General features: G+C 38.0%; 2 protein-coding genes across 4 annotated transcripts in view; both read right to left on the bottom strand.

Moving 5' to 3' along the window:
• The window catches only part of fes (FES proto-oncogene, tyrosine kinase), a 21,301-nt gene extending 19,030 nt beyond the window's left edge, over window positions 1-2,271 (bottom strand). Inside the window, exons 1-3 of one of the 2 annotated variants that reach the window (XM_082157479.1) lie at window positions 2,047-2,271; window positions 737-801; window positions 383-629 (exon numbers count right to left, since the gene is read on the bottom strand). In XM_082157479.1, coding sequence (XP_082013605.1) covers window positions 383-607 — 225 coding nt within the window. In that variant the 5' untranslated portion in view covers window positions 608-629; window positions 737-801; window positions 2,047-2,271. The remainder of the gene's footprint in view (window positions 1-382; window positions 630-736; window positions 802-2,046) is intronic. The other variant, XM_082157480.1, reaches the window with a different exon arrangement.
• Window positions 2,272-3,961: 1,690 nt separating this feature from the next.
• furina (furin (paired basic amino acid cleaving enzyme) a) overlaps window positions 3,962-27,076 on the bottom strand; it is a 94,360-nt gene continuing 71,245 nt past the window's right edge. For both annotated transcript variants that reach the window (XM_082157540.1, XM_082157541.1), the window contains exons 8-16: window positions 24,726-24,898; window positions 21,738-21,950; window positions 18,705-18,805; window positions 18,236-18,339; window positions 17,861-17,978; window positions 13,268-13,447; window positions 13,049-13,173; window positions 9,857-9,985; window positions 3,962-7,374 (exon numbers count right to left, since the gene is read on the bottom strand). In XM_082157540.1, coding sequence (XP_082013666.1) covers window positions 6,755-7,374; window positions 9,857-9,985; window positions 13,049-13,173; window positions 13,268-13,447; window positions 17,861-17,978; window positions 18,236-18,339; window positions 18,705-18,805; window positions 21,738-21,950; window positions 24,726-24,898 — 1,763 coding nt within the window. In that variant the 3' untranslated portion in view covers window positions 3,962-6,754. The remainder of the gene's footprint in view (window positions 7,375-9,856; window positions 9,986-13,048; window positions 13,174-13,267; window positions 13,448-17,860; window positions 17,979-18,235; window positions 18,340-18,704; window positions 18,806-21,737; window positions 21,951-24,725; window positions 24,899-27,076) is intronic.

The following is a 27,076-nucleotide window of genomic DNA, read 5'->3' as shown; positions in this document are numbered from 1 at the left end:
CGCTTCACTTCAGAAGGCCTTTATTAACCCGCCAAAGCAGTGTGGAGCACTTTTATCATGGATGGATGCACTTTGATGGACTTGATACCCATTCACTCCCATTATGAAGCTTGGAAGAGCCAGGACATTTTTTTATATAACTCTGATTGTATTCGTCTGAAAGAAGAATGTCATATACACCAAGGATGGCTTCAGGGTGCGTAAACCATGGGCTAATTTTCATTTTTGGGAGAACTATCCCTTTAACATCATGTGAAAAGTAAGGATTCAGACTCAATGCAGTACTTAAGACCATTTTAGTGTGGATAATATATCATCTTAAATCTCCAATATACATTGAAATCAATCATGGGAACTTGGGATACTTGCTAAGGCTTCCAACCTTATTGAACTGGCTGATGTAGTCGATACCTCCTCCAGGCTGGGAACCCTCCAGTTTCTCAACAATGGCTGACATCTGATGCAATTGTACGGAGAAATCGCGATCGCTCTTGGCCCTCTGCGTGATCCATTTCTTCATAACCTCCATCAAACGCAGCTCAGAGTCTTGTAGTTTCATTAGGGCGGCGTGACCCTGAGGGCACCACAAGTCCTCCGCAAAGCCCATACCTGCAGCTCACTACAACTGTCTGGGAAACATGCGCATCGTTACCATCGTTGGGATGTCATGCTGCTTTCTGATGCTCCAAATGTGTGTGAAAATGTTGTCAAAAACAATAACAAAGAGTCAAATTACCTATCTGTCTGCAGCAGTATGCTGGTAAAACAGGTCAGGTCAATGAGAACACCACAAATCGAGATCTACGGAAGGAGGAAGACTATTTTAGACTTTCAAAACATCTAAATGTGCATTTCATGACATAGGCTAATTAAAGCATTTTGAGTGCCTGCCTGTCGCAAACTTTATTGCAAAATTTTTTTTAGGAGTTTTCAAATGCTTTCATTTCCTCAGTGGCAATTCAGGACAAAAAAAGTGATGTTGTTTATACTGACCACTTCCCGTATAGAAACGGCATTTCAGATGTGAAAGGTTATTTTATAATGAACAGCTCAGTCATAAGGAACAATGCTGAAAAAGTTAATGATTTACAATGCATACAGTCTACTTACAGAAAGAAAAATACATCGAAAACCAAATCAAAAAACCTGATTTGCATCTCTGTAGTTATTTACCACTACGCTTTATTAAAACTCAACAAAGCCACATACAAGCTGCTTAGGCTAGTTGTACAAAAGGGTATGGGAAGTAAACTTCAATAAAAAAAAAAAGAACTTAAACAACTTTATATAAAGACCTAGTGCACTTTATCCTACTATTTTCAAACCAATAGTAACTCAACATATTAACTTCTATATTAAATAATTCTTTTCCCATAGTCCATTTTTGTTTGTGTAGCTATATGGTGTTTACTAATTAGACATTAGTCACATTTGGTTAACTATAATAAGATGGAAGACATTACGTTTAAAAAATATGTAACTCAGATGTTCAAAGATTAAAAAAATAAATAAAAAATTATAACAAGTAAAGGTAACACTTTATTTCGATAGTCCACTTTAGACATTCTACTTATGTAACTTACTTTACAACTAACTTACGTCAACTAACGTTACCAGTTTGACCACTGACTATTAAGTAACTTTGCAAGTAACGTACGTCAACTTGTTCTACAAACACAAATCTATTTATACTTTGAGACAGCCTACTCTGAATAATGAGAGTTGGACATGTAGTGCAAGTTACTTATAGTTAGAAGAATGTTTAAAGGTAAACTAGCTAAAGAAAGAACTCTATTAAAAAAAATATTTTACATTAACAGAGCTGAAAAATAAATTGTTTATTGTCTAAAGGGGATGTCGCCGTGACGTCACAGAAGCGTCTCTTCTATTATGTCGGTCAATGAAACATGAATACAAAAACATTATCATCTTATAATGATGCTCTTAAATCGGACAAACATATATATTCTTTTAAAAAAATCGATAATGTAACACTAGAGCTCCGAATAATTCATTGTCGAGACCTGAAATTGTGTGAATTCTCACCTCGGATGTGTCTGGCGCAGCAAAACGTCCTGTCAGAGCGACCGGAACACGTATATAGCCATTATAATAAAGCGATGAGAAGAAAAGAGGGCGTCGAAACGAAAAATACTAGAGATGGTGAAATGAGCAGGGCGACAGACGAGCTCTTGTGTTGACAGAGGAGGCTGACTGAAACTGTACTGAAACCAGGAAGACAGTCCGGCAGCAAGACGCAGACTCGCTGGATTCAACAGGATTAAACCTCTAATGCACGACAACCCCTCAGTTACACAGATACTAACATGTCTGCTAGGAATTTATACATGAACATGCATTGAAAAATATCAAATATCAATGATATTCATACATAAGTATTGTAACTATTGATACAAATAAACATGAACATTAAAATTAAGAAGCTCAAGACATAAGAGGATGAAATTTAGGGGGTGTGTATATATATATATATATATATATATATATATATATATATATATATATATATATATATATATATATATATATATATATATAGCCTTAGCCTATATACATATACATAGTCCATATATATACATACATACACATACAGTATCTCACAAAAGTGAGTACACCCCTCACATTTCAGCAAACATTTTAGTATATCTTCTCAAGGGACAATACTATAGAAATGAAACTTGTATATATTTTAGAGTAGTCAATGTGCTGCTTGTATAGCAGTTTATATTTACTGTCCTCTGAAAATAACTCAACATACAGCCATTATTGTCAAAATAGCTGGCACAACAAGTGAGTACACCCTAAGTGAACATGTCAAAACGGTGTCCAAAGTATCAATATTTTGTGTGAGCACCATTGTTATCTAGCACTGCTTTAATCCTCCTAGGCATGGAGTTCTCCAGATCTGCACAGGTTGTTGCTGGGATCCTCTTCCACTCCTCCATAATGACATCACAGAGCTGCCGGATGTTAGACACATGGAGCTTCTCCACCTTCCGCTTGAGGATCACCACAGGTGCTCAATGGGGTTCAGGTCTGGAGACATACTTGGCCGCTCCATCACCTTCAGCTTCCTCAGCAAGGCAGTTGTCATCTTGGCGGTGTGTTTGGGGTCGTTATCATGCCGTTCGGCACAGTTTCTGAAGGGAGGGCATCATGTTCTGCTTCAGAACGTAACAGTACATGTTGGAATTGTAAGCCCGTCTAAATCGATCCAATGGCGGTATCCGATAGAACGGGTGAAGGTCACACACAAAGTGTTACTGTCTTTTCCGCGTGGCAAAGTAATTTAGTTCCAATTAAACTTATCTGACTCCATATATATATGTATATAATTTAGTAGCTTTTACAAGTTAATTTAATAAGAAATGCTCACATCAGATAGCAACATATAAAAGATCTAGCAGTCATACCACTGTCATGATTCAATATTATGGTCAAAAAAAGATGATGAATCATAGTTTTTTTCAGTGAGCATGTTTTGCTGAGGATTACACACATTTTGCACCACTGATGTAACATTGTACAAACTGAGGGAAGTCGTCTCGAAGTCCACTTTTGTTGCAAAACTGGCAATGCCTGAAATGTTTCGTTCTGTCTACATTTTCACTGGATTTCCCAATCACGTTTCGAATAATTGCCAAGGCGCTGACCAGTAAATTGTTTTACACTTCTCTGTTTAACACTTTTTTTTTCTTAACAAAAATCCTCCCTTTGAAGACATTGCAAGCCTCACTTCAACCTCAACAGGATGCTAGACCTGTCTTAGCAAAGCAGTTCTGGAAACCTTTAAAATGTCAAATGTACCTTTGACAAGAGCATTTCAATTTAGCCACCTACAATTATTATAAGACCTTTGTTCAGACACAAACTACTAAAGCTGTGGACTACGAGATTGTCTGACCTACAGAAAATGCAATAAAGAGCTCACAAAGGAAAATTATGAAGTTTGCATAGATCTTTATTTTTTTTTGTATAATCTTTAATTCGCATATTGACATCAATTAAATAAAAAGAGCAAAATAATCTTTAAATTACATGTAAATGACAATGCACCATATATAGTACAAAAATAGGCCTTATTTTTTATATCGTTGTCCCGTCTCAGGTAGTCATATAAATGATTGGCGTTTTCTACTTGGGGATCTACATGCAACAGTTGACTCTTCAAAAAAAGGTGAAAAAACCCCTGTGAGTCTAGAAAATTCTCGTTAAGTCTGAACACACACACACACGCGCGCTCTTAACACAACACAATCTTCAGGGTGAAAGCATATTGCGCGTGGTTTACACAAGAACTGTTGTCACAACACCAGCATTTTGTCCAAAACCCAACCTGCTTAAATTTGTCATTCAACAGCCTATTCTAAGCATGTCCTAAATGTGTATGGTCAAACCAGTGACCCAATTTAAAACTGCAACTAACCTCAAAAAAAGTTATCATCACTCTAAGGCAAGCAGATTTTCATCCGGTGGTCTTTGGTCATGCCTTTGCACACTTTAAGGCTTTCCAAAACACCAAATCATTACCGCAGGGGCAGAAAAGAGCTCAGCGGGGTCAACATTATTGTAAAATCTCACGTTATTCAACGGCCTCGAAATTTAAATGTTCGGTTGGTTTTCAGACCTTGCACTATGAGTGTGTAGATAAACAAGACATTTCATTATAAGCCATGCTGATGCATCGATAGTGTAAAACAAAACAAAAATAAAAAATCGGTTACCCTACTCAACTAAACGAAGGCAAGGCTGAGGATGGTGCAAGTTGTTTGTGGACTGGCCACAGCTGTGTCCTTATCTATTTGTTGTGTGACAACAATGGTTTGGAGAGGCTGATCATGCTCACCAGTTATCGCAAATCACTGATATGATATATGATAAAAGAAAGCCGGACTCCAACTCCATCAGCATAACATCGCATAACCCTGTTGGGGTCTGTATTGCACAGATTTGATAGATAACATTGTCATTTCGTAAAGATACTGCATATGACCACCATATGTAAGATCATGAATATGTGATTCAGAAAAAACAAAACCTGAAAAACAACTACTATATTCCTGGAAAGTTGCAGATGAGCTGACAAGGCCAAGCAAATGACTAATAATAAACAGTAGTAAGCAAAGAAAATGACCTGATGAAGTGACTGTTGTTCAGCATATAAAACAAACCAATCCTAACTGATATCTGGTAGTCATTAGAGCCCTTTCTCTGATTTATTTCAAAAAGACACCCATACTGTGCAGAACAAAACCTCTAACATCTCTATATATAATCACTATAACATGACAAAATGGAAGCCAGGTCCTTTCAGGATGCGCCTTTAGCAAAAGACTTTTCTAGTGTTTCAAACCCTTGACTGGAGGACAGAATTAAATTGGCTTGGAGAGGATGGCCGACATCAGAGTTTCTTCCCTAAATACAGTCATATCTCACACAAAAATCTAAATATTTACCATATTCACTTACTCATGTCTTTTCAAACCTGCATGAGATCTTGCTAAAATAAAATACAAAAGTCATTTTGTAGAATCACCAGAGCAGATTTTGCACAAAATAAACGAGGATAGAGGCTGTCGAGCATCAAAAAAAGACAACAAAAGCACCGGAAACATGGTCCATAAAACTTGTGCACTATATATATATCGAGTCTTTTAATGTCATATTAATTTTACAAGAGGAAATTTTTGGTGATAATGGTTTTTGCTGATAATATTCTCCTGCACATCCGTGCATTGTTTCAAATGCCAATCCTGCTCATGTTTAATTCAAATATGATAATATAAAATATAAACAACAAATCTAAAGTTTTGACGTAATGATTTTGATGAGCCATATTTTAAGTGAATGACATTTGAGAATATAGTGCAGTGATAAAAAATAAATAAAAAAAACCTTTATGGTACACACACACACATATGTGAATGGCCCCAATCACCCAAATTTAATTTATATAAATATACTAGAACACTTTTTGACTTTACTTCAATAAACAATTGTAATGTTATTTTAGAGACTGAAAAGCCCTAGTCCCCAATATATTTTGGTGATACGGATACAAAGCATTTAGACTTTTGACAAAAAGTCATGCAGGTTTGCATGACATGAGGGTAAGCAAATAATAACAGAGGTTTTATCTTTTGGAGAAGTATTCCATTAAACAGCCTACATAAAAAAAAAAAAATCATGAATTCAGCAATGCAGATGCTCTAGGGGGAGTAGTAAGCTCTATAAATATGTGTAAGACAACATGCTGCTCTCCTCTCCATCTCTGACCATGTAGAAATAGTGATATGTTCTTCTAAAAGGCTCCCTGCGCAAAGCCAGTGGATCCGACCCACTGCAGCACTGACTGACTTCATATAAATGTAGTTTCACTCACTCACCCACTCACTCACTCACGCAAAGATAAGCTTTGTTTTTCTCGTATGCAAATATTTAAATCTTATTTTTTCTTTAAAATCTCACCAGGCAGGAGGAAGAGATCAAACAATAGTCATGTTTATTGTAGTTTCGACTCGTCCCCGTCGCTTGCGTTTGGAAGCTTTCCATGTTGAGGCACAGAGAGGTCAACGCCCAGGTGAATCATGGCTCAATATAACTAAGACAGGTGGGAAAAACAAACCAAAATGCCCCAAAAGTGTGATATGTTCAGACGAACCCCAGAATGAAAACACATTAAAAAGAGAGAGAGACAACAGTGCAGTAGAGGCTAGAGAGGGGAGGAACAGAGTTAAAGAGCACTTTGTGTTTTGATGAAGGCAGTCCTCTCGTTGTGGATCTCGAATTCCTCATTCTCAGACTCGGTGTTGCCCTCGTCCTCCCGCCAAACGTTTGGGATGCCTTTGTAGGCAACTGCAGTGCGGTTCAAGCCGAACCCGACCAGTAATCCGGATCCCGGCCCCACTTCGGCAGATTGCAGTTTGTTCTGGTTGCGCGTGTACATCTGCAGCAAGCCGAACACACCCACAAACGTAGCCACGATGAAGGCACAGCTGAGCACCGCCACGGTAACAGGCAGGCGAGAGGCGAGCTCGGCGTGGTTTTTCGGGGACGAGCCGTCACCTTGCATCTGAAACAGTCCGCCGTCCGGAGACTCGCGCAGGATCTGGTTCTGATGCAGACAGGAGCCGGTGACGTCGTCCAGGTGGCTGTGAGGTGGGCAGGAGAGGCAGTCCTGAGACCCGGGGGCGCTGCAGGTGAGACAGACGGGGTGGCAGGGCAGGCAGGTGGGGTGGAGGACGGACAACACCTCATTGTTGGGGAGGAAGGTGGAACGGGTGCCAGGGGTGAATCCGGCTGGACAGTCTCTCACACAGCCCTTCTGGTACAAGTAGAACCCGGGGTTGCACTCTGCATGAGGAGGAAGAAAAGTAAACTTTAATCATTTATAAACGCTTCAGTACAGGCATAAAATAGTCTAAACTGTATTGTTGATTTCACAGAAAATCAACTTGATGAATAATGTAAAGTAAAAATATGTATATAAAAAAAATATATATATAAAAAATACAAATAAATCTCAATTGACAACAATCATTGCGATTTTAATTTTGAGAGAAATAGTTGTGAGACGACATAATATGATAAAACCTAAAAAGGACATTTGACACAGGACTGACATTAATAAATAGCTGATGAAATTAACACTACTGTCAAGAGTGCTTTATACAGAATGTGTTTTGTCAAAGCTGGATAAACCCGTTCTTATATGACACGCAAACAACTGCCACTGGTTACTCTACGGAGTAGAGTCTACGCGTTCGGTCACACTTCAGTTTTAAGTGGGCAGTGCTTGGCCAGAATAAGCCAGGTTGAATAAAAGTCTAAACTGCATTACACTAAGTATAAACAGGCTTTAAGAATCAGATTTTTTGGAGAGAAATCAATGACATACTCCTCTGGCCATCACAGTACAGACTATCTTTTCAGTATTCATAAGGCCCTTTTAGGGTTGCATCATTTAGAGAAGGACAGGAGAGGAGGAGATGGCAAAGGAGAGAAAAAGGAAAGAGCTGATGAAGGAGGAAAACTGCTGAAAGAGAAGAGGTAGGGTCAAGTAAGTGTGTGTGTGTGTGTGTGTGTGTGTGTGTGTGTGTGTGTGTGTGTGTGTGTGTAAGAATGAGCTGGCAGTGAGTGGCCACATGAGGGGCATGGCCACAGGCTAAACTGGACAGCTGCCTTGAACACGGCTGCCAATGCAGCTGGCACTGTGAACTAAATCCAGGATGGAGTTATGAACACACAATTTAACAGCTAAGACATGACCAGCACAACACACTCAAGACAAGCAAAGGGACCTATAAAAACAGCTGTAAAGTTTATAGCTTTATTTTTAAAGCATTAAACTATTGGGGAGGGTCACATTTACAACCCATTATTTATTAATTCATTAGTAGAAACATTTTGTAAAAACATAGACTAGCATTCAAAAGTCCCATAAGCTCACTAAGGCTGCATTCATTTGATCAACAATAAAATAAACTCTTATTAGAAGTATTATTAGTTTAAAACAGCTGTTTTTCTATTTTAATATGTTTTAAAATGTAGTTTATTCCTGTAATGTAAAGCTGAATTTTCAACATTTTTACTCCTGTCTTCAGTGTCACATGATCCTTCAGAAATCATCCTAATGTGCTGATTTGCTGCTCAAGAAGCATTTCTTATTATCAATGTTGAAGTCAGTTGTGCTGCTTCATATTTTTGTGGAAACCGTGATGCATTTTTACAAGAAAGTTCAAAAGGACAGCAATTTTTTCTCTTGTAATTACTGTCACTTTTGATCAACTGAATGCATCCTTGCTGAATCTTATGAAAAAATCTTATGGACATCTTAAGCCTGGAACACACCAAGCCGACGGTCGGCCGTCGGGCAGTTTTTGTGCGTCGGCCGACTAAGTTTTCTCAGTGTGTTCCGCACCGTCGGCAGAAATTGGTCCTCGTCTGCTTTTTTTGTCGGGCCGTCGGTGAGAGAGAGAACTTTGATTGGCTGTTCAGCTTAGTGAACGAGTCAGTGCACGAGAATAATAGCAAAACAGCGAGCAAATTCAAAACGGTACAGATAGAAGGCTGTTCCTTGGCGAATATTTCAATATTAACACGAGTGGAGTGGACTGAAGAAAGTGTTTAGCAGGATTGATATTCAAAACGGTAAGCACGCCCTGCTTTGTTTATGGTTTGTGTATCTGTAGCTCAATGAGAAATAACACGTCAGACTAATTGAAAAATTTAGATGTTATCGGTCACTTGAAATTTTTGACTTGGGGATGTAATTTTTTTTTACAGTGTAGTTCGTCGGCGTCGGCTTGGTGTGTTCCAGGCTTTAATGGACAAAACCCTAGTCGACACACAACTAGTCTGATGTTTCAACAAAATTAAAGGTTGTGTTCCTAATGGAAAACCAGCTTAATGCATACTGAGCTGTATACACTTTATACTGCCTTATATTTCTTAAAAAAAAAGCATGTGAAACAAAAGGAATTGAACAAACATTTCAACAGTAGCATGCTACATTGTTGTTGCTGTTGAAAAAAATATGGCTGTTTCAATTTTTATTTTATTTTTTATTTTGTGTAAAATATCTAAATGTTTTGGATGGCAAATAAAATAGTCAAGATTACATGCAGTGTACTTTACTGCACATCTTTGCAAATGCAATAGGTCATCTAGGTGTTCCATGCATGAAAATGTGCATAATGTAATACAGAAGGTGTATCATCATACCATTCTGACAAATCAAGTCTGCACCTGAAAACTATCTGGAGTTATAGAGGAAAGCTAGTAAATCCCACTAATAGTTGACAGGGGGCGCACTTTCACCATCATTTACACTTACCTGTGCAGATCTGACTGAGGTCGTAGGTTTTGCAGCTGATGTCAGCGGTCTGGCTTGAGTCAGCTGTCAAAGGGCCGGATAAACTAGAAGCCGTGCCATAGAGAACCAGTGTGAACTGAGTCAGAGTGCCTAAAACAGACAGAAAGAGAGTCTGACTCGTGCACACAAGAAACGTACAAAATGATAAGAGTTGACATTTGTGAATCATCATGTCTGTGTTCTCTCTGTAATATCTCTAAATCAGTACCTCGTGGAATTGCTCCGTTTATTATTATTATTAGGTGCAAGGACCCTCTTGGAATTGCTCTGTTTCTTCTTCTTCTCCAAAATGAATCGCATTTTTGGGGGCCTAAACATGCTCGAAAACTCATGAAACTGCAAACGCGTCAGAACTGGCGAAAATTTACATCTGATATGGGTTTCAGAAATGGGTGTGGCAAAACGGCTCGATAGCGCCACCTATATAATTTCAAAGAAGTGCCCCTTCATGCTACGTTTCGCGTATGTGTACGAAATTCGGCACATACATGTAATGTCCCAATACCTCAAATAAATTCTCTTGGAGAATTAAACGCAACAGGAAGTCAGCCATTTTTTATTTCCTCTGCGATTCCTATGCAGTTTTTGCCATTTTCAGGCAACGTACTTTAACAAACTCCTTCCAGGGTTCTTGCAGGTTTCAGCAAGTCAAATTTAAGACCTTTTTAAGACATTTTAAGACCATAAAGTTTGAAATTTAAGACAAAAAAAAAAAAAATCAAATCAAAGAATTCATTTTATTTCAATGAATTAAGTAATTGAAAAAACATTAATTTAATTTACAGATAAAACAATCACATTAGTAACCTTCCACACCCAACAACGTGTGTCAGAATCAGAATCAGATATATTATTTTTTTTATAGAAAATTGTACTATGCATATTATACTGTAAAAAACACATAATTAGTTGATTTTAGTTGATCATAGTTGATCATAACTAGAGTTGAAATGGCATGAACATTTCATTTCAATGATTATTGTGACAAAAATGACCACAGTTATCACAGAATCCTGTTCAAAAAGTACTAATACTACACAATGTCGAAAACCAGCAAATAACAAATAAAATTAGCATCAATATGCACTTTTTGTTTACATAAACATTAAAATAATACCATTAAAAATGATAGCCAGATTTTAAAAGTGTCTTACAACATGTTATATACTAACATGTACAAGTTCAAATAAAGTTTAGACAAAAAAGTTTTTTTATAAAAAGATAAACCTCACATATTTCAGACTTTAAATCATTTTTATAAAAAGATAAATTACTGACATTTACAATGCACTTTAGCTTATCTTTTATTATTAATAGTAAAATTCGGTCGGATTTTCCCGTGGCGTCTGTCGTTGCTATGCAACCATGCACTGCGCTCTCCACAATGACAAAGACGTTTTAGTGGCTAATGGATTTCCACCGGCGAGAAACGCTTGCTGTAGCTCTGCTTCAAGATTTATTTACGGAGAAGAGAAAAACACCCGTAGTGTTTGAGTGCACCCGCATCCTTACAGTTGAGTGAGCTTTCAATGTTATTACGGAAAGGGGCGAAGCTGATTGGTTGGTTCTTGTCACATGACCTGCGGTGCGTTTGCGGCATTCTGAAGAGTTGAGATTTTTTTTTATCTCGCTGCGATAATCATCTTCAAATTAGGTGAGTGTAATCTTAAGGCCTTTGTGATGTTAAATTGTGAAGATCTTGAGTTTTTGTCAAAGAGCGTGTCCCTGGCGGCCTGACAAACTTCGATGTTTCGCCATGAAACAGGAAGTTGCTGTAACTCTGGAAAACAATGTCCAATTTGCCCCAAACTTGACATGTTTGATTAGACTTTTAGCAAAATGGTAAAACATGCCAGGGTGGTGGTGGTCCCGGTGCGAGGGTCTTTTCATCGCTGCTTGCAGCTTTAATTATAATTAAGATTCTAATACATAATATATGAATAACATAGGGCTTTCTGGAATATTAATTTGTTTTTGGTCAATAACAGCATTCTGCGTTCAGAGGTTTTTGTACAATGACCAATAAACTGCATAAATGACCACTGTCACAGGTAAAAACCAACTAAAAAGCATTATTTATTTATCTACTGAAGTAGCCATGTCTTAAGAACAAAATTATTCAAATGCAAAATAAACTCCATTACTATTCTACACTTGTATTCAATTATTCAATAACCCTTCCTACAGAAAAACACCATTTTATTTTGAAATAATGCCTGATTGTAGATTATCATCTGTACCTATTGCTCATTTTGTGCCCACTAACATGAATTACTCAGAAGATACAAATCTGATCATCACGGTGCAACAGCACACAAAATGTTCTTGTCATCATTGTTCAGTAACTGTGGTGCCGCATTGCTTCGACATGCATTAGATTGATGGCCCATTTTGTCTCTATAGTCCAATAAAGTCAGTAGCTCTGTAAATTCTTAAAGCAACAAAGAGAAATGGACTAGGTAATGCACTGGACTGATGGTCCGTTAAATCCAGATATAAAGCAGTTATGTTAGTGTCTGGGCAGGACAAAAGAATGGGGTTTGGCTGGAAGTCGCTCTATATTTACAGCGTTCAGGGGCGGCTGGAGAGTGTGATAGTGGGAGAGGGAGGAAAAACTCAGTCCGCTGATTTACTTAGCTAGATTTAATTAATCAGATTTACTGCAGGGTGTGGTGAAGGAAGACAAATTGACTGTGACATAAAAGAGGAAGACAACAGGATTGGGCAAATCAGGCGGATTTGGAGAGAAGATACTCCCTACACTTCTGTGAAATGCGGAGCACTGGGAGACATAAAAAAGACTTTTTTTTTTGGACCACCATCAATGTCTGCATCTTTTTAATCATGTTAAAGGATTATGTGTTTTTTTTTTATTATCTTTTTAATAGTATTATCTTTTTTATTATAATTTTTGTTTTATTTTATTTTTACTATAATTTTTATTGTAGTTTTGGCATGTTTTTTATTAGTAGAGAAGTCTATAGTAGAAAAGAGACTGGAAAACATTGGGGGAAAAGTGACATCAGGGCATGTTGGAGGTCCAAATAAAATATGTTGGATTTGACTCATCTCTTGTATGAGCACCATAGCTCAATGACTCGAGAGCATAAATGGAATTTAAAAAAAATGAAAAATAGATGGACGAGATGTTACCATAGTCGGTGGTTCCAGCCACATTCTCGATCTCCAGCGTCCATTCACCACGAGGATCTTCATCCCAGGAGTGGGTGGTCATGAAAGCCCAGTCATTGAAGCCCTCAGAGGAGTAATCGTGAGGTCTGTGAGAGAGAGAGAATGTGTGAAGCTGCTCACATCACAGACAGAGCAATGTTACATGTAAGTATTATGAGAGTGGATGTTTCAGTGGCTAACCTGGGTGCAAGCAGTGTGGAGCGGGTGCCCTGTGGGCTGATCAGGTAGATGGCCAGATTTCCTCTTCGGTTGTAGGACAGGGTGAGCTGGGCTTGAGCATGCTCTAATGAGCTCACAAAGTTGGCCGTCCCAGTACATGCATCCACAATTTTTGTGATCACCAAATGACTTCCAATATTCCTAAAAACAGGCAAATAGTAGGATTAAAGTCATTAAGCAAAAAGTGTTCAAGAACTGACAATTAAAAATGTTCAAGAACTGACAGTTAAAAATAACAAAAGTTATACTTTTAAATACAAATAGTTACGCATGTACAGTATCATACACTGTTGTCCAAAAGTTTGGGGTCGGTAAGATTTTTGAAAGTAGTCTCTTATGCTCACCAAAGCGGCATTTATTTTATTTTATTTATTTATTTATTTATTTATTTGTGCTGCTTAATATTTTTCTGGAAACCGTGACTTTTTCCCCAGGATTCTTTGATGAATACAAAGTTCTTAAGAACAGATTTATATGACTTTTACATCATTACAAAAAATCCTGTAATTTTTTTATCAGTTTAATGCAATTAATTAATACATCCTTGTTGAATAAAAGTATTCATTTCTTTATTCTTACTGACACCAAACTTTTGTAAGTTCAGTGTAGGATTATCAAAAAATTCTCTACCAAGAACCACCATATAGCTGTTAACAGTCACAACACTAGATATTTTTATTTATCATCCAGCAGGTGAAAATTGTTAGTTCAACAGCTTATAAAAGCAATAGCCCACATCTTCATGCAAAGCCACATGATTCAAAATAGTAAGTTACCCTGGGGTTCACTGAAATCCATTAAGAGACTATTACTTTGTATTAACCTTTAACAGATTTCCAAAAATTTTTTGGACCAACAGGTGTTTATTTCCCAAACGCGCACCACCAGCAATTGACAACATGTGAAGTATGTAATGTCTGCGATACTTAGTGGCATTTGGCGGAAATACAAAAATAAAGCATACTTTTGAACAATCTTGCAAACGTCCCATTCGCACACCACCCCTAATGCATAGCATCACAATGGTCTATTTACCTGGACTTGTTAACGGCCCGTTTTATCTTTGAAGGTCTAAATGCAGTGATTTTTGACTTACATTTACATTTATTCATTTAGCTGACGCTTTTATCCAAAGCGACTTACAATTGCTATATATGTCAGAGGTCGCACGCCTCTGGAGCAACTAGGGGTTAAGTGTCTTGCTCAGGGACATATTGGTGTCTCACAGTGGATTCGAACCCGGGTCTCTCACGCCAAAGGCATGTGTCTTATCCATTGCGCCACCACCCCTATAGACTTGCACTTCTATAACGCATGCAATGCATCAGTCATGGTCAGTGTTGCCAACTCTTGCAAGACAAATAAGCAACCGCAGCTTCAAAATAAAGCCCAACACAACAAGCTCAATACTATTCTATTATCTTAAGATAAAGGTCTGAGGCACTCAGGAGGATGAAGATTAAAAAGCCTTTATTACTTTATACTATTCTATTATCCAGCAGCCATGTCACCCTGTAGCCCAAGACTGGTTGCCCACTGAAGCTAAGCAGGGCTGGGCCTGGTTAGTACCTGGATGGGAGACCTCCTGAGAAAACCAGGTTGCTGCTGGAAGAGGTGTTAGTGAGGCCAGCAGGGGGGTGCTCACCCTGTGGTCTGTGTGGGTCCTAATGCCCCAGTATAGTGACGGGGACACTATACTGTTAAAGAGCACCGTCCTTCGGATGAGACGTTAAACCGAGGCCCTGACTCTCTGTGGTCATTAAAAATCCCAGGATGTCTTTCGAAAGAGTAGGGGTGTAACCCCGGCATCCTGGCCAAATTTGCCCAGTGGCCTCTGTCCATCATGGCCTCCTAATCATCCCCATACTGATTGGCTTCATCACTGTCTCCTCTCCACCAGTAAGCTGGTGTGTGGTGGGCGTTCTGGCGCAATATGGCTGCCGTCGCATCATCCAAGTGGATGCTGCACATTGGTGGTGGTTGAGGAGATTCCCCCTTCTATGTAAAGCGCTTTGAGTGCTGAGAAAAGCGCTATATAAATGTAATGAATTATTATTATTATTATTATTTATTAATCCATGGCTAGTCTCATAAAAATAAAAACATGCCTACGCGTTTCAGCCAACAAGACTATTCTATTATCATCAATGTTATTATCAATTATTTATTATCAATAAATGAGCCTGCAACATATGAAACTGAAACCACTCTGAGTTTGAAAAGCAAAAAAAGAAGTACATTTTTAAAAAAGCAAAAAAATTGCTGCAAATTTCAACAAATTACACACAATCCTCCGCAGAATAGGATTGGAGAAAAAGACAAGAGCACTGACGGGGAGCTGTAAAATAGCCAGGCACATATTTATAATAAAATTAATTCGAACCATATATCTACTTTTAGCGACCATAAGTGTAAAGAAACAAAGTTGCTTGTCAGATTTTCCTAACAAGCAACCATATTTAAAAAAAAAAAGGTTTTATAAAAAAATTTAATAAAAATAAATAAATAAATGCGACCCGCAATTTTTTTACGCAATTTACCAAAAAAAGAAGCTCAAAGTCGCGTGGTCCCACAGCAGCAAAACCCCCTTTGGCTCTGCCTGCTACAATATGTTAATCTTACATACTTCACCTTTAAACAATGTTTTGAAAGCACTACAATTGACTTATTGTTGACTCTGCAACTCAAACTGGTATTTTAGTAATTTAACACGAAATAAAATTATACAAATAAATATCTTACTGATATTTAGTGTTATATACAGGAGTGTTATGCTGTATCAAACCTTTTCTACAACACTGAAGGGTGCAAAAAACATTCCTGGTTCATCAGAAAAGTTGAGCCAGGTTAAGACTTGTGCCACCAATGAACGCTACAGGAGCCAGTAGGCTTTTGGCAGTCTAAGCCCAATCCTGTAAGGAGCTTAGAGCGGCTCGGCCCTCCTCACCAGAGACATGGTAACACAGGAAGAAGAGCTTAAATAAAGAGAGAGAACGACATGCTACAGCCTCTGACAAGTCCATGAGGAATGAAGCGTAAACCCCCTCTGTGCAAGGCTTCAAGTCAGAGATGTTGCAAGCAGAAAAATGAAGAAACGTATGGCAGAGCCAAAGTGAGGCGGCCCGTAATCACTTTGCTCTGTGACTTCTGCAACCAGCATGTTAAATTGGGCTTTGCTCCAAAACCCCTTGATCTTTCCGTAACATTGGTGAACCATAAAGGATAACTGGAAGAAGGGATAAAAAGAGGGTGAATTTTTAGAGACAGATATGATACGCTGAGTGAGAGGCAAGATTGGAGAAGAAGCACTTTGAGGGTCCGTCTTGAGTTCCAAGATGTCAGTAGTGATGGTGTGACGAACGTGGATGTAACAAGCTTATCTGTAAGTCATTACCACTTATAAACATGCTCTGCAGGCGTGGAGATGTCTCATGCATTGAGGTATCATTCAAATTGCCCAGCTCTAAATTTAAATGTGATAGACCATCAAAAGTGATGGTTCGCTCCCACCTCGTTTCTTATTCCTGTTTCCTCTTGCACTCCATGACCTTTTTAGCAGCACTGAATTTAAAACATCAACCCAGTTGTGTGCACCAAAGAACCTCAGTTTGCCACATGTTAGTGTAGAATCAACTAAGAATGCAGTTTCATCTATTATGGAGGGTTTAGTTCACACAAAAATGAAAATTGTCACAATTTATTCACCCTTATGTTGTTTCAAACTGACGTCCTTCCTTGGAAGACAAAATTAGTTTTTAGGTTTGCAGAACATTCACACTGCTGTTTGTAATTTAGGACTTATATTTCCCCCCAAAAATAATTAGAAATCATTAAAAGTTGCATTTTCAGTTGAATTTGGGGAAACCACTTGAAACATTTGTTGTGCTGAGGTATTTCAATTACTTTTGTTTGATTTGTTCACTGCAAACAGCTGAAAGTCTGTACATTTTGCCAATAAACCTGATTTGCAATGGGGGTTGAATTTTTTCAATTGCAACTGAAAAATAAATAAAAAATGTATAATATCATTCATAAACACTACCATTCAAAATAAAAATAAATAAAACAAAACTTTTACTCAGCAATGATTAAATCAAAATACATTAATGATGTTACAATGGATTTCTATTCTATTTTATTTTGTGGTTTGATAATTGGACTAAACCAGGAATCTGAAGTATTTTTGATTAACATCATTCAAAAAATGTCAAATTCTATGAAATGCAAAACAATTTTTAAGACTATATTTCCGAGATTCAGTCTGCACTTTCTGCACCACAAAAATCAGGCCTTTATCTATGCAATGAAAGTGAATGAAGACTAAACATGTTAAGCTTGTGTATATCTTGTTTGTTTGTTTTTTGTGTTTTTTAAAGATCGGCAGTCCCTGGTCACTGGATGGTTTCACTATGGACAACAGCAGAGTGAACATTCAGTCTAAAATCTCCTATGGGTTTGGATGAACATGAAGGTGAGAAAATGATGACAGAATTGCCCTCTTTTGGTGAACCAACCCCTTTAAGTCTGTGATCTAGTTTGGAGGGTTTAACCTACATGGGCTCAGACACCAAGGAAAGGACACACTTCTGCTGAGGTCCAACATTTGTCCAGTTCTTTGCCAGAGATACTATAGCCCCAGCATCCAGCAGACCGTATCCATAAGAATGGCTTACTGTAAGACAGAGAGAAAAATCAATACTGTTGAAAGTAACTATAAAGCCAGTTTAAAAGACTGACATTATAAGTAAAGAGGTGAATAAAAGAGGCTGATATCATTAAGAGATCCAGAGCTGTTTGCCGATTGGTGCAGTCAATGATAATGTTATCGATTACATCACAAAATGTTCAAGCAGCTGGAAAAGTGGAAAGAAAAACCGCAGGGAAAGGAAAAGGGAGGGAGCAATGAAAAGCAACGAGATGGGCTTTTACCTCGGCGACCCACTCCATTTATCTTCCAGTCATTGGTGCTGAGGTGGGCAGGGTTTGACGTCCTCACAACCAGATGCTGCATGTCTCTCCAGGTTAGGTTTTTACTGCAGAGAGAAGTCAAACTGTTAGTGCCTTTCAAACGTGAGATACATGGTGGAACGAAACTCAAAACTGCCGGCATGCTTCGCAGCTCTCCAAGATAATCTCTTCTAGCCTTTTATAAAGGTCACTGATAAGCTACAGGTAGAGTCATAAAGGTTATATTGTTGAGGGTAAATTCATTTAAAACTATATAAATAAAAACTGCCGCTCAATGCATGCATTTGATACAAATGAGAATTTGAAGGTTATTTCCAGTCTGCCAATCTAGCTAGTAACCATTTTATTTTAAAAGCCTACGGTCACTCAAAGAGCTGGAAGAAATATGACCTCGCTCGAGGACAGAACAAACACGCTTCGGACGACTTACTTGGCCTCAAGGGCGAGGGCGATGATTCCTGCCGCCAGTGGGGCCGAGGCAGAGGTGCCTGTGTGGGAGTCTGTGCACTTCTGCCTGAGGTCTGTAGTAACCTGAAACAGGAAATAGAGCGAGACAACATTTCACATCACTGATATGATGGGAAAATCTAATTATTCCAGAAGGGAACACAATACCAACATGACAATGAAGTCACTGCATTTCTCAAAATTATTTTATCCTGAGGTGCACTTATAATATTAATAGGATTTTTACATCAAAAACTGTCATATTTTTGTAATAAAATGCCATTTTCTACAATGACTTTAGCCTTCTGGTTTAAACACACCATTTAAAGACACGTGCGTCTCTTGTCAAACAAAAAAGTATTTAAGGACTTCATTTACATCACATTCTACTTTATTTTTTCATGAAATAAATGCAGCCTTAGTGATGATAAGAGACCTTAAAAATAATTTTAAAAACCTTAATTAATTCAAATGTTTGACCGGTAGTGTGTGTCAAAAAATCAGGGGAAACTTTTTTCCATTTATGACTCCTTTAACAATCTTGCTAATGGTGTCAAGCATCTCTATTATTGTTGCTCTTACTTACAATCAGGAATTCGAACAAACACGAACACAAAACACTTAGTATCAAATTCTGATGTGACTCTTTTCGCCTTTTAATTTTAGCAGACAAATTATGTGTGGGGGGGGGAACTGGGGACCAGAATTTCATAGAGACTTGGGAATTGGGCTCTTTCCACTTGGGCCAGTAGGCAACCACCCAGCACTTCCTAGCAACTGCATACCAATGCCTTAGGATGGGCAAGCAGCACTCACATATTCTTCAGAAAATGTCAAAAAAACACAAAATTTTTATTCATTTAGTTTAAGCCCGTAAAGTGACCCAGGTGGTTCAGATAAATGTTTGACATTTTCGACACTTCAGGGTAAAAAGCGCAGCATCTTTAAGCCCTCAGGGTCACACAGACAGAGCTGAGACAAAGCTAGACAAATGCAAACACAAAAGGGTTGATGGGTGACACTTAAAAAGCCAGGCATCATAGGATGTGCACTGACTGCGACAGACCTCCTTGCGTGACTAATTGCTCAAAATGGCAGAGGCTGAATGACAGGAGCGATGACAGGAGAATTCAGCATTTGTACACTTAAAAATGAATCGTGGGAGACCACAGGAGAGGGATATCGCCTAGCAGAGTCTCTGCTGCAAGGAAAACAGCGGGTATATCAGGCTTCTGTCCTTTAGAAGCACACCTCCATTGTGAACAGTAGTGTCTGTGTCTTGAATGCTGGACAATGGATGACTCAGTCAGGCACAGCCGGTTATGAAAACAATGCTTGGGTGTGTGCCTCGGTCGGCACTGAGCCGGGTAAGGAAACAAAACCGAAAAAGGAGCAAAAGAAAATTTAATGCTATGACAGTGAGGTATTGTTTTGAATCACAAGGATATTCATGTTTTGAAAATGGAGTTGAACATTTTCTGAAGAACACGAGAGGGTTGCTTGCTCATGTAAATGCCATCGTCACTATGCCAGGGTGTTGCTTTGGGGTTACTAAGATGTTCTGAAAAGCTCTGAAAAACCATGGTAATTAACTAAGTTGGATAACCTCAAACTTGTTTTAAATTCTGAAAGGTAAGATGTTTAATGAATTTATTGGGTTGTTTCAATTGTTGTTGTAATCATTACAACATAACACTAGCTACATACAAAGGTAACACTTTAGTTTAGGGTCCAATTCTCACTATTAACTAGTTGCTTATTCGCATCCATATTACTAGGATATTGCCTGTTTATTAGTACGTATAAAGCACATATTAATGCCTTATTCTGCATGACCATATTCTACATCCATTAATCCTACCCAATACCTAAACTTAACAACTACCTTACTAACTATTAATAAGCAGTAATTAGGAGTTTATTCATGATTATGTTCAACATACATTTTTGCTGAACGGATGAGTCAAACAGGGATCTCTTTTCTTAATATGATCAAATTACGGCAGAATTTTCAGCAGCATTCAGCACATACACAGGAGGCGCAAGAAAGACGGAGGGCAAATGAAAGCAATAGCCAGTCCATCTTGAGACAGGTTATTTAAAAATAACTATTTAAACAAGGCACATTAAAAATGGTGACACTGATCGCTCGCCAAGCCAGTCACAACTAAAATAGTGTGTGTGCTTATTTTGATTATAACAGTAATCTGCAAGCAGTGGAAAACGATGGCATTGAGTTGATTTGCGAGTACAATCCTTACAATCTGAAATCACCATAAGTCTGTCATTTCGTTATTAAGAAAAACAAGATTCTCTTGAGGAAATATTTTAGAACATGTGTGAATCTGGCCCCTGGGTAGTTGCCTATTGGATCAAGTTACCACCTAAAAATCTCCATGATATTCTGGTCTCTAGATATGGTCTTCCAATGACCTTTTTTCCAATTTTATCATCTGACAGGCCAAAATTGTAAGTATGATACGTAAAGTAATAGAACACCTCTCCTTAACAAGCTGCACAATTTGATTTACAAGGAAGAGATACTATAACTTTTATGGCTTGTCGCTTTGTCTGGTTAGGACACGGTGAAATGCTCGGGGCTGGGGTTTGTAAGTATAAACAATAAAAATTGTGATGCTTGACATAACAATCATCATTAAGCGCAAACACAAACCATGCGTGATAGTGAGAGGTTATGGTTTTGATTCACAATAAAATCCGTGTTTTTTAAGGCTTTTAAACAGAGTAAGGCTTGGAAAAGCGCTTAAAGGGCCATGAAGATGAGAGCATCTATCTTCCCCCTCACTAGTGACCGCAGTATTCATTGACAGCCAAAAAGCCTGTAAGAACTTTAAAGACGCTGCAACAATTCTTAATAAATTGGCTTGGCAGTTTATCTTCTGAACTCCAACTGTTTTCAGATCCTTTATTTTTGGATTAGATTAGCTATGCCACTTCTTCAATTAAAGGATAACTGGTGCTGATTATCTGGAGGCGGAGAGAGAAAGAGACTCACAATCTGTTTCTCATTGAGGCCTCCACTGCTGTAGGTTGTGGCGAGGGTGGACGAACAGGCCTCGCTGTACCAGGGCACGTTGCCGTTCTGCGTACTGCTGCTGATCGACAGCGTGTAGATGCTATTGGTGTAGCCGTCACAATTGCAGCTGTCCTTCTCGCGGCCGCCGTTCCCTGAAGCCCACACGAAGATGGACCCCCGTCCTCCGCGGCCCTAGAATTTGGGAGAAGAAACAGTCACTCAAATGCATTTCCCTTCATGCAAGCCCAATCAAATGCCGTTAAGATGTTGAGAGCCAGATTCGAGCACTGCGCTGCCAAGTCTGAGATGGAAGAATTACCGGGGACAGTACTCAAAACAAGTGGATACTATTTGTGATGAGTGGAGTCTGGAAAGTATTGTCTCCCAGAAAGGATTTTCAGTGTCATGGACTATTAAAGCACCATCATGGTTTCGATTGCCGGGCCAGATGATTTTGAAAGGACCTTGTGGAACAAAGCTAATGTTCTCAAGTCATTTATCATGCATGTTTATTTTCATGCGCAAATGAAAGACACAAACAGCACGGGGCTCTTGTGGTCTACTTCTCAGATGAAGCACAGTAATACAAAAGCAAATTGTCAGAACTGATAATAAGCTTGTGAAAAATGCACGCACCACATTAACAAGGCATATTTCAATAGCCGCGACTTTCATTTCACCATGTTGCCACAAGGAAAGGGCAGCAGTGCAAATAATTAGATTCAGATGCTGTTTGCTCGATACTTTTGATCGTTGTGTTTTTGTACGGTCATTACTGTACCTTACAATTTCAACAATGCACCAAATAAAAGTCTGCGGTGCAACGTTTGGCTCCGTCTTTCAGAGTTTGCTCTCGGTTACAGCACACACCTGCTCGATTGTGGGCATCCATTCAGTGAGGGTGTTTACACAGACCAGAGCCACATTTGCATTGGCCTTTTCCCCACACAAAATGGATCTTGTTCACCAAACAAATCTAACTGCTAGCACACGCATGTAACAATGGCTAGAAAATATAAATAAATATGGATGTATTCTGTGTAATAGGTTAAAAAAATATTTTTATATTTGGTATCCCTAACACCTACTTAAAACTTAATATTTTCACTGGTTACAGTAAAACATCAATAAGTACCTCTGAATATTGTTGAATATTAAAGTAGTATCTTAACTCCGACTAAGGGATAATCAAACAATGTAAATGGAGAAAAAAGAACGAGAGTGATCATTTTAAAATAAGTAAAGAGTGCTTGCACACTAGAGTTTCCCCATATGTCAGCGGATGCTGTGACTCTACTGATATCAAAGGAAATTATAAGTGAAAGACATTTTGAAATATTTGTTGCACAATTTAAAATGCTTTTGCTGTTGACCGCTGATAAAGAAAACCAACTTTAAAATATAATATGCCATTCAGGGGCCTGTTTAATGTTAGTATCTTTGTCTTAGACTATAAAATATAGTCTTTTTACACAGTTGTAATATTTAATGCATAGCTTACATGTTTCCATGAACGTGGAAACTGAACAATTTTCTTCACTTCAATTCTTTCATCACTTACTGACCCCGATGTCATTCCAAACCTGTTTGACTTTCTATCTTCAAAAGAGAATATTTTGATAATTCAACTGTAAAAATTAAACAAAGCAACAAAACACACAAAAAAAAAGCCAAAAAGCAAACAAACAAACAAAACCGAAAATTGTCAGGTTTTTTGTGTTCCATAGAAACAAGTAAGTCATAGTGGTTTGCTACAACATGAGGGTGAGTAAATGATGACAGAATTGACATTTTTGGGAAGATCTATCCCTTTAAGTGATGCAAATCAATCTGACATAGTCATCTCCCATAATGTTTCTATAAAAAGTCTGCTCCTATAGACAATGCGGTAGGTAGCATCTTGGCACGATTCTCTTCCATTGTCCTTTTATTGGCCGACAGCCAGTTTTACAACCCCGTTCATGTGTGAGTGAAGGGCTAAAACTAATGCCGTTCCGTTACCCCACGCATGATAGCAGTTTAGCTCAAATGGCGTTAAGTAATTAGGTATTAAGAATGTCAATACTGTTCACGCTCTGGAAAATCTGCATGAAGATGTCTCAGTTAGAATTGCCATTTAATGTGACATTCTAAATTAAACAAACTTCACTCTGACTAGCAAGTGCTTTTATGACTCAAGGCACTCGCAAATGAAGTGTGGCAATATCAAATACAGTTCATCCCTTCCAAAGCCACCATGACATCGCTAACTTCAAAGCAAATAAGAAAAAATTATAATTTAAAACACTAATTTCTACCCTCTAAATGACGCTGCTGGTAAAAGTTCAAGTTTAAGAGGCAAATTCAGGCTCAGATAGGACCATTTCAGCACAAGAATATCAATGAAAGCACATCTACTGTTTGTAGACCAACTGATGTAGTAGATAATGGCAGGAAACAGTGAAAATAGCTCATGAGTCACAGAAGCAATTGTACAAGTCATGGAAAACAGGACCTTTTCTTTGCTCGTTTGAAATGGGTTTTATGTAGACATTCACAGAGCAAAACGTCCTCCCTAGTCCACCCTAATGAAAAAACTAGACTTCGTACCAAGCACTGGTACCTTGGTTTACAAATAAATAAACAGCCTCAAATTTTTGTAATTAATTATTTTGCATTGCATTCAATCCCTTCTAAAGGAAGTAAAAATTATCTATTTTCAATCTAAATAGAAAATTAGTAAATCATGACAGCATTTTCATTTTTAAGAACTAACATTTGCATATACGTACTATTCAGATAAGTCTTAAAGGTACAGTAATACAAGCCAATTTAATTCTAATGTGCAGAGAGGTATAATAGTTTTAGAGAAGGGATATAAACAGCCTTCCAGCATAAAATAAAATGAGGCAAAAGTGAAGAATAGTGTTTCTGATCATCAGCTAAAATGACAAAGTGCAACAAGTTGAGATTAAAGAGATGCCAAACCTCTAATACACCACGTAGGAAAGCCTCTTTGGCCAACTTTGCAGGTCCGTCCACCGTTTTGCCGTCATCTTCGGGTCCCCAGCTGGCGCTGTAGATGTCGATGTGATTTGGGTTGAGACTAAGGGACTGAGCTTCCACCACATCAGTGACCTCTCCATCCAACATACGCACACCTGCAAAACACAAAACATCATACACATTAAAGCATAGGACAGAGAGCAAATTATGAACAAATACTTTGGTTAAATTATTTTTGCAATGATTATTGTAATACCTCTATTTAGATGAGATGATAAAAGGTTAAGAATTGTTGTGAAAACTGCCACATGATAGGGGATGGCCATTACAAGCATTTCACATTTAGATGGGATGTTAGGGGAAACGGATTCCATAATATCTAGATTTACAGTGATATTAGTAAAAAATGCAGAATTCAGACGCAAAAAAAAAAAAAATGCTAAAGAGGGCTATAACTGGTAACATGTTTTAATGTTTTTGAAAGAAGTCTCTTATGTTCACCAAGGCTACATATATTTGATTAAAAAATACAGTAAAAACAGTAATATTGTAAAAATATTATTGCAATTTTAAAAAACTGTTTCCTACTTTAATATGTCATAGGTAATTTATTCATGTGATGCAAAGCTGAATTTTCAGCATCATTACTCCAGTCTTCAGTGTCACATGATCCTTCAGAAATCATCATATTAATGCGGATTTACTGCTCAAGAAACATTTATTATATCAATGCTAAAATCCTTTGAATGAAAAACTGTGATACATTTTTATAGGTTCCTTTGATAAATAGAAAGTTCACAAAAACAGCATTTATTTGAAATAAAACAATTTTGCAACATTATAAATGTCTTTACTGTTCATTTTGAACTTAATGTCATAACTGAAAAAAATAAAAAATAAAAAATGTATATTACATGAATAAAAATAAATTACATATCAAATACTTTAAACAATGTTTAAAGTGAAAAACAATCTTTCATTACATTTGAATGTGTATTATTATAAATGGTGTCAATGAAAACTTTAAAACCGTTTAGTGTGTCATTTCTTTCTTATACTTCCAACCCCTAACCTGCCTGTCAAGAAGTTAATTAGCGGCCCAATGCCAGAACCTATATTTCCTTTGAGAAGCAAGCAAGTAAATTGATTACCAATGTTTTTAAGAGAACGCGCAGAGATGCAACATAACTAAACATACAGAAAAGCTGAATACAAAGAAACCACTTTGAATAACCCTACTAAAACCCCCATCTGATAGAGATATTTTTGCTGTTTATAACTTGCAGCATGAAAGGAACGAGGTGCACAAACAGATAGTGCTGCATATAAAAGTTCTTTTAAAAGTAAAAGGATGAGTGCATGCGATCTCGTGTTCGAATTTGGAGTTCATTCAAAGGTGACAAGCGGCTACATTCTTCTCTTTCAAACATCCCTTCACAGATGCTTCACAACAGAGGAGACCATCTTATCTTTTTCCACTTCCCTGTACAAAAGGGAATCTTAAACCGAATTGTGGGTTTGGGAACGAGCCAGAGCGTTTGGTCCAAAAATGTCAGAGGTGTTGAGTTATTGTGATCCCAGCATCAGAATGTTATCTCAGCCTCGAATAAAAAAAAAAAGAGAGCACATTCTGCCCACAGCTCTTAGTTTTTAAAGTGGTAAAGATGAGAAATCAGAGTCAAACATCTTCAAAACAATGTGAATCACTCCTTTGATACACAAGGGGGCGAGGTTACTCAAGGTTGCCCTCATACGGGTTAGTGCAAATAAACAAAAGTTCAGTCCTTTCAGGTTTTCCAAAGCAATCTGAGAGCATTGGTGCAGACAGAACTGCAAACAAACCGACAACAACTACAGAAAAATACAGCACAGCATCTTGGAAAGACAATGTTACTATCCCATATCTGCATTCCTAAAGTCCCAAATATCCCCACAGGACAAAGAGAGAGCTGGCTATGATTACTTCCCAGGAAATGAGAAAGGCATAACAGATATACACGGACGCACTGTGGCAACAAAAGAAGGGAACTTTTTATTCAGACTTGGTAAATACAAATACTCTACGTCCCCTCAAAAATGCAACATGAAACCTCAGGTTTATTCTTTATAAAGCAAATTTTAACAAATGTACTCTCTACTGTTTCCTCCAAATCTTTCAAAACAATATTCTCTCTTAATGAGTTCTGGCAGAGGAATTAGCCGTGTTGTGTGCCATCTCTGCTAGTGCGCTGCCATCTCCACATTCAGCCTTCCTCTAGCAGAAGCACTGCCTGCCAGTTTGGGCTGATGTTATGGGTCAGCTTTCCAAAGACCTCCAGTTCTCTCTGCCTTCT

The sequence above is a fragment of the Leuciscus leuciscus genome, assembly GCF_965113295.1.
Source record: "Leuciscus leuciscus genome assembly, chromosome: 2".
Lineage (NCBI taxonomy): Eukaryota > Metazoa > Chordata > Actinopteri > Cypriniformes > Leuciscidae > Leuciscus > Leuciscus leuciscus.
The sequence above is the reverse complement of the archived record's forward strand: the minus strand, read 5'-3'. Positions and strand labels throughout refer to the sequence as shown.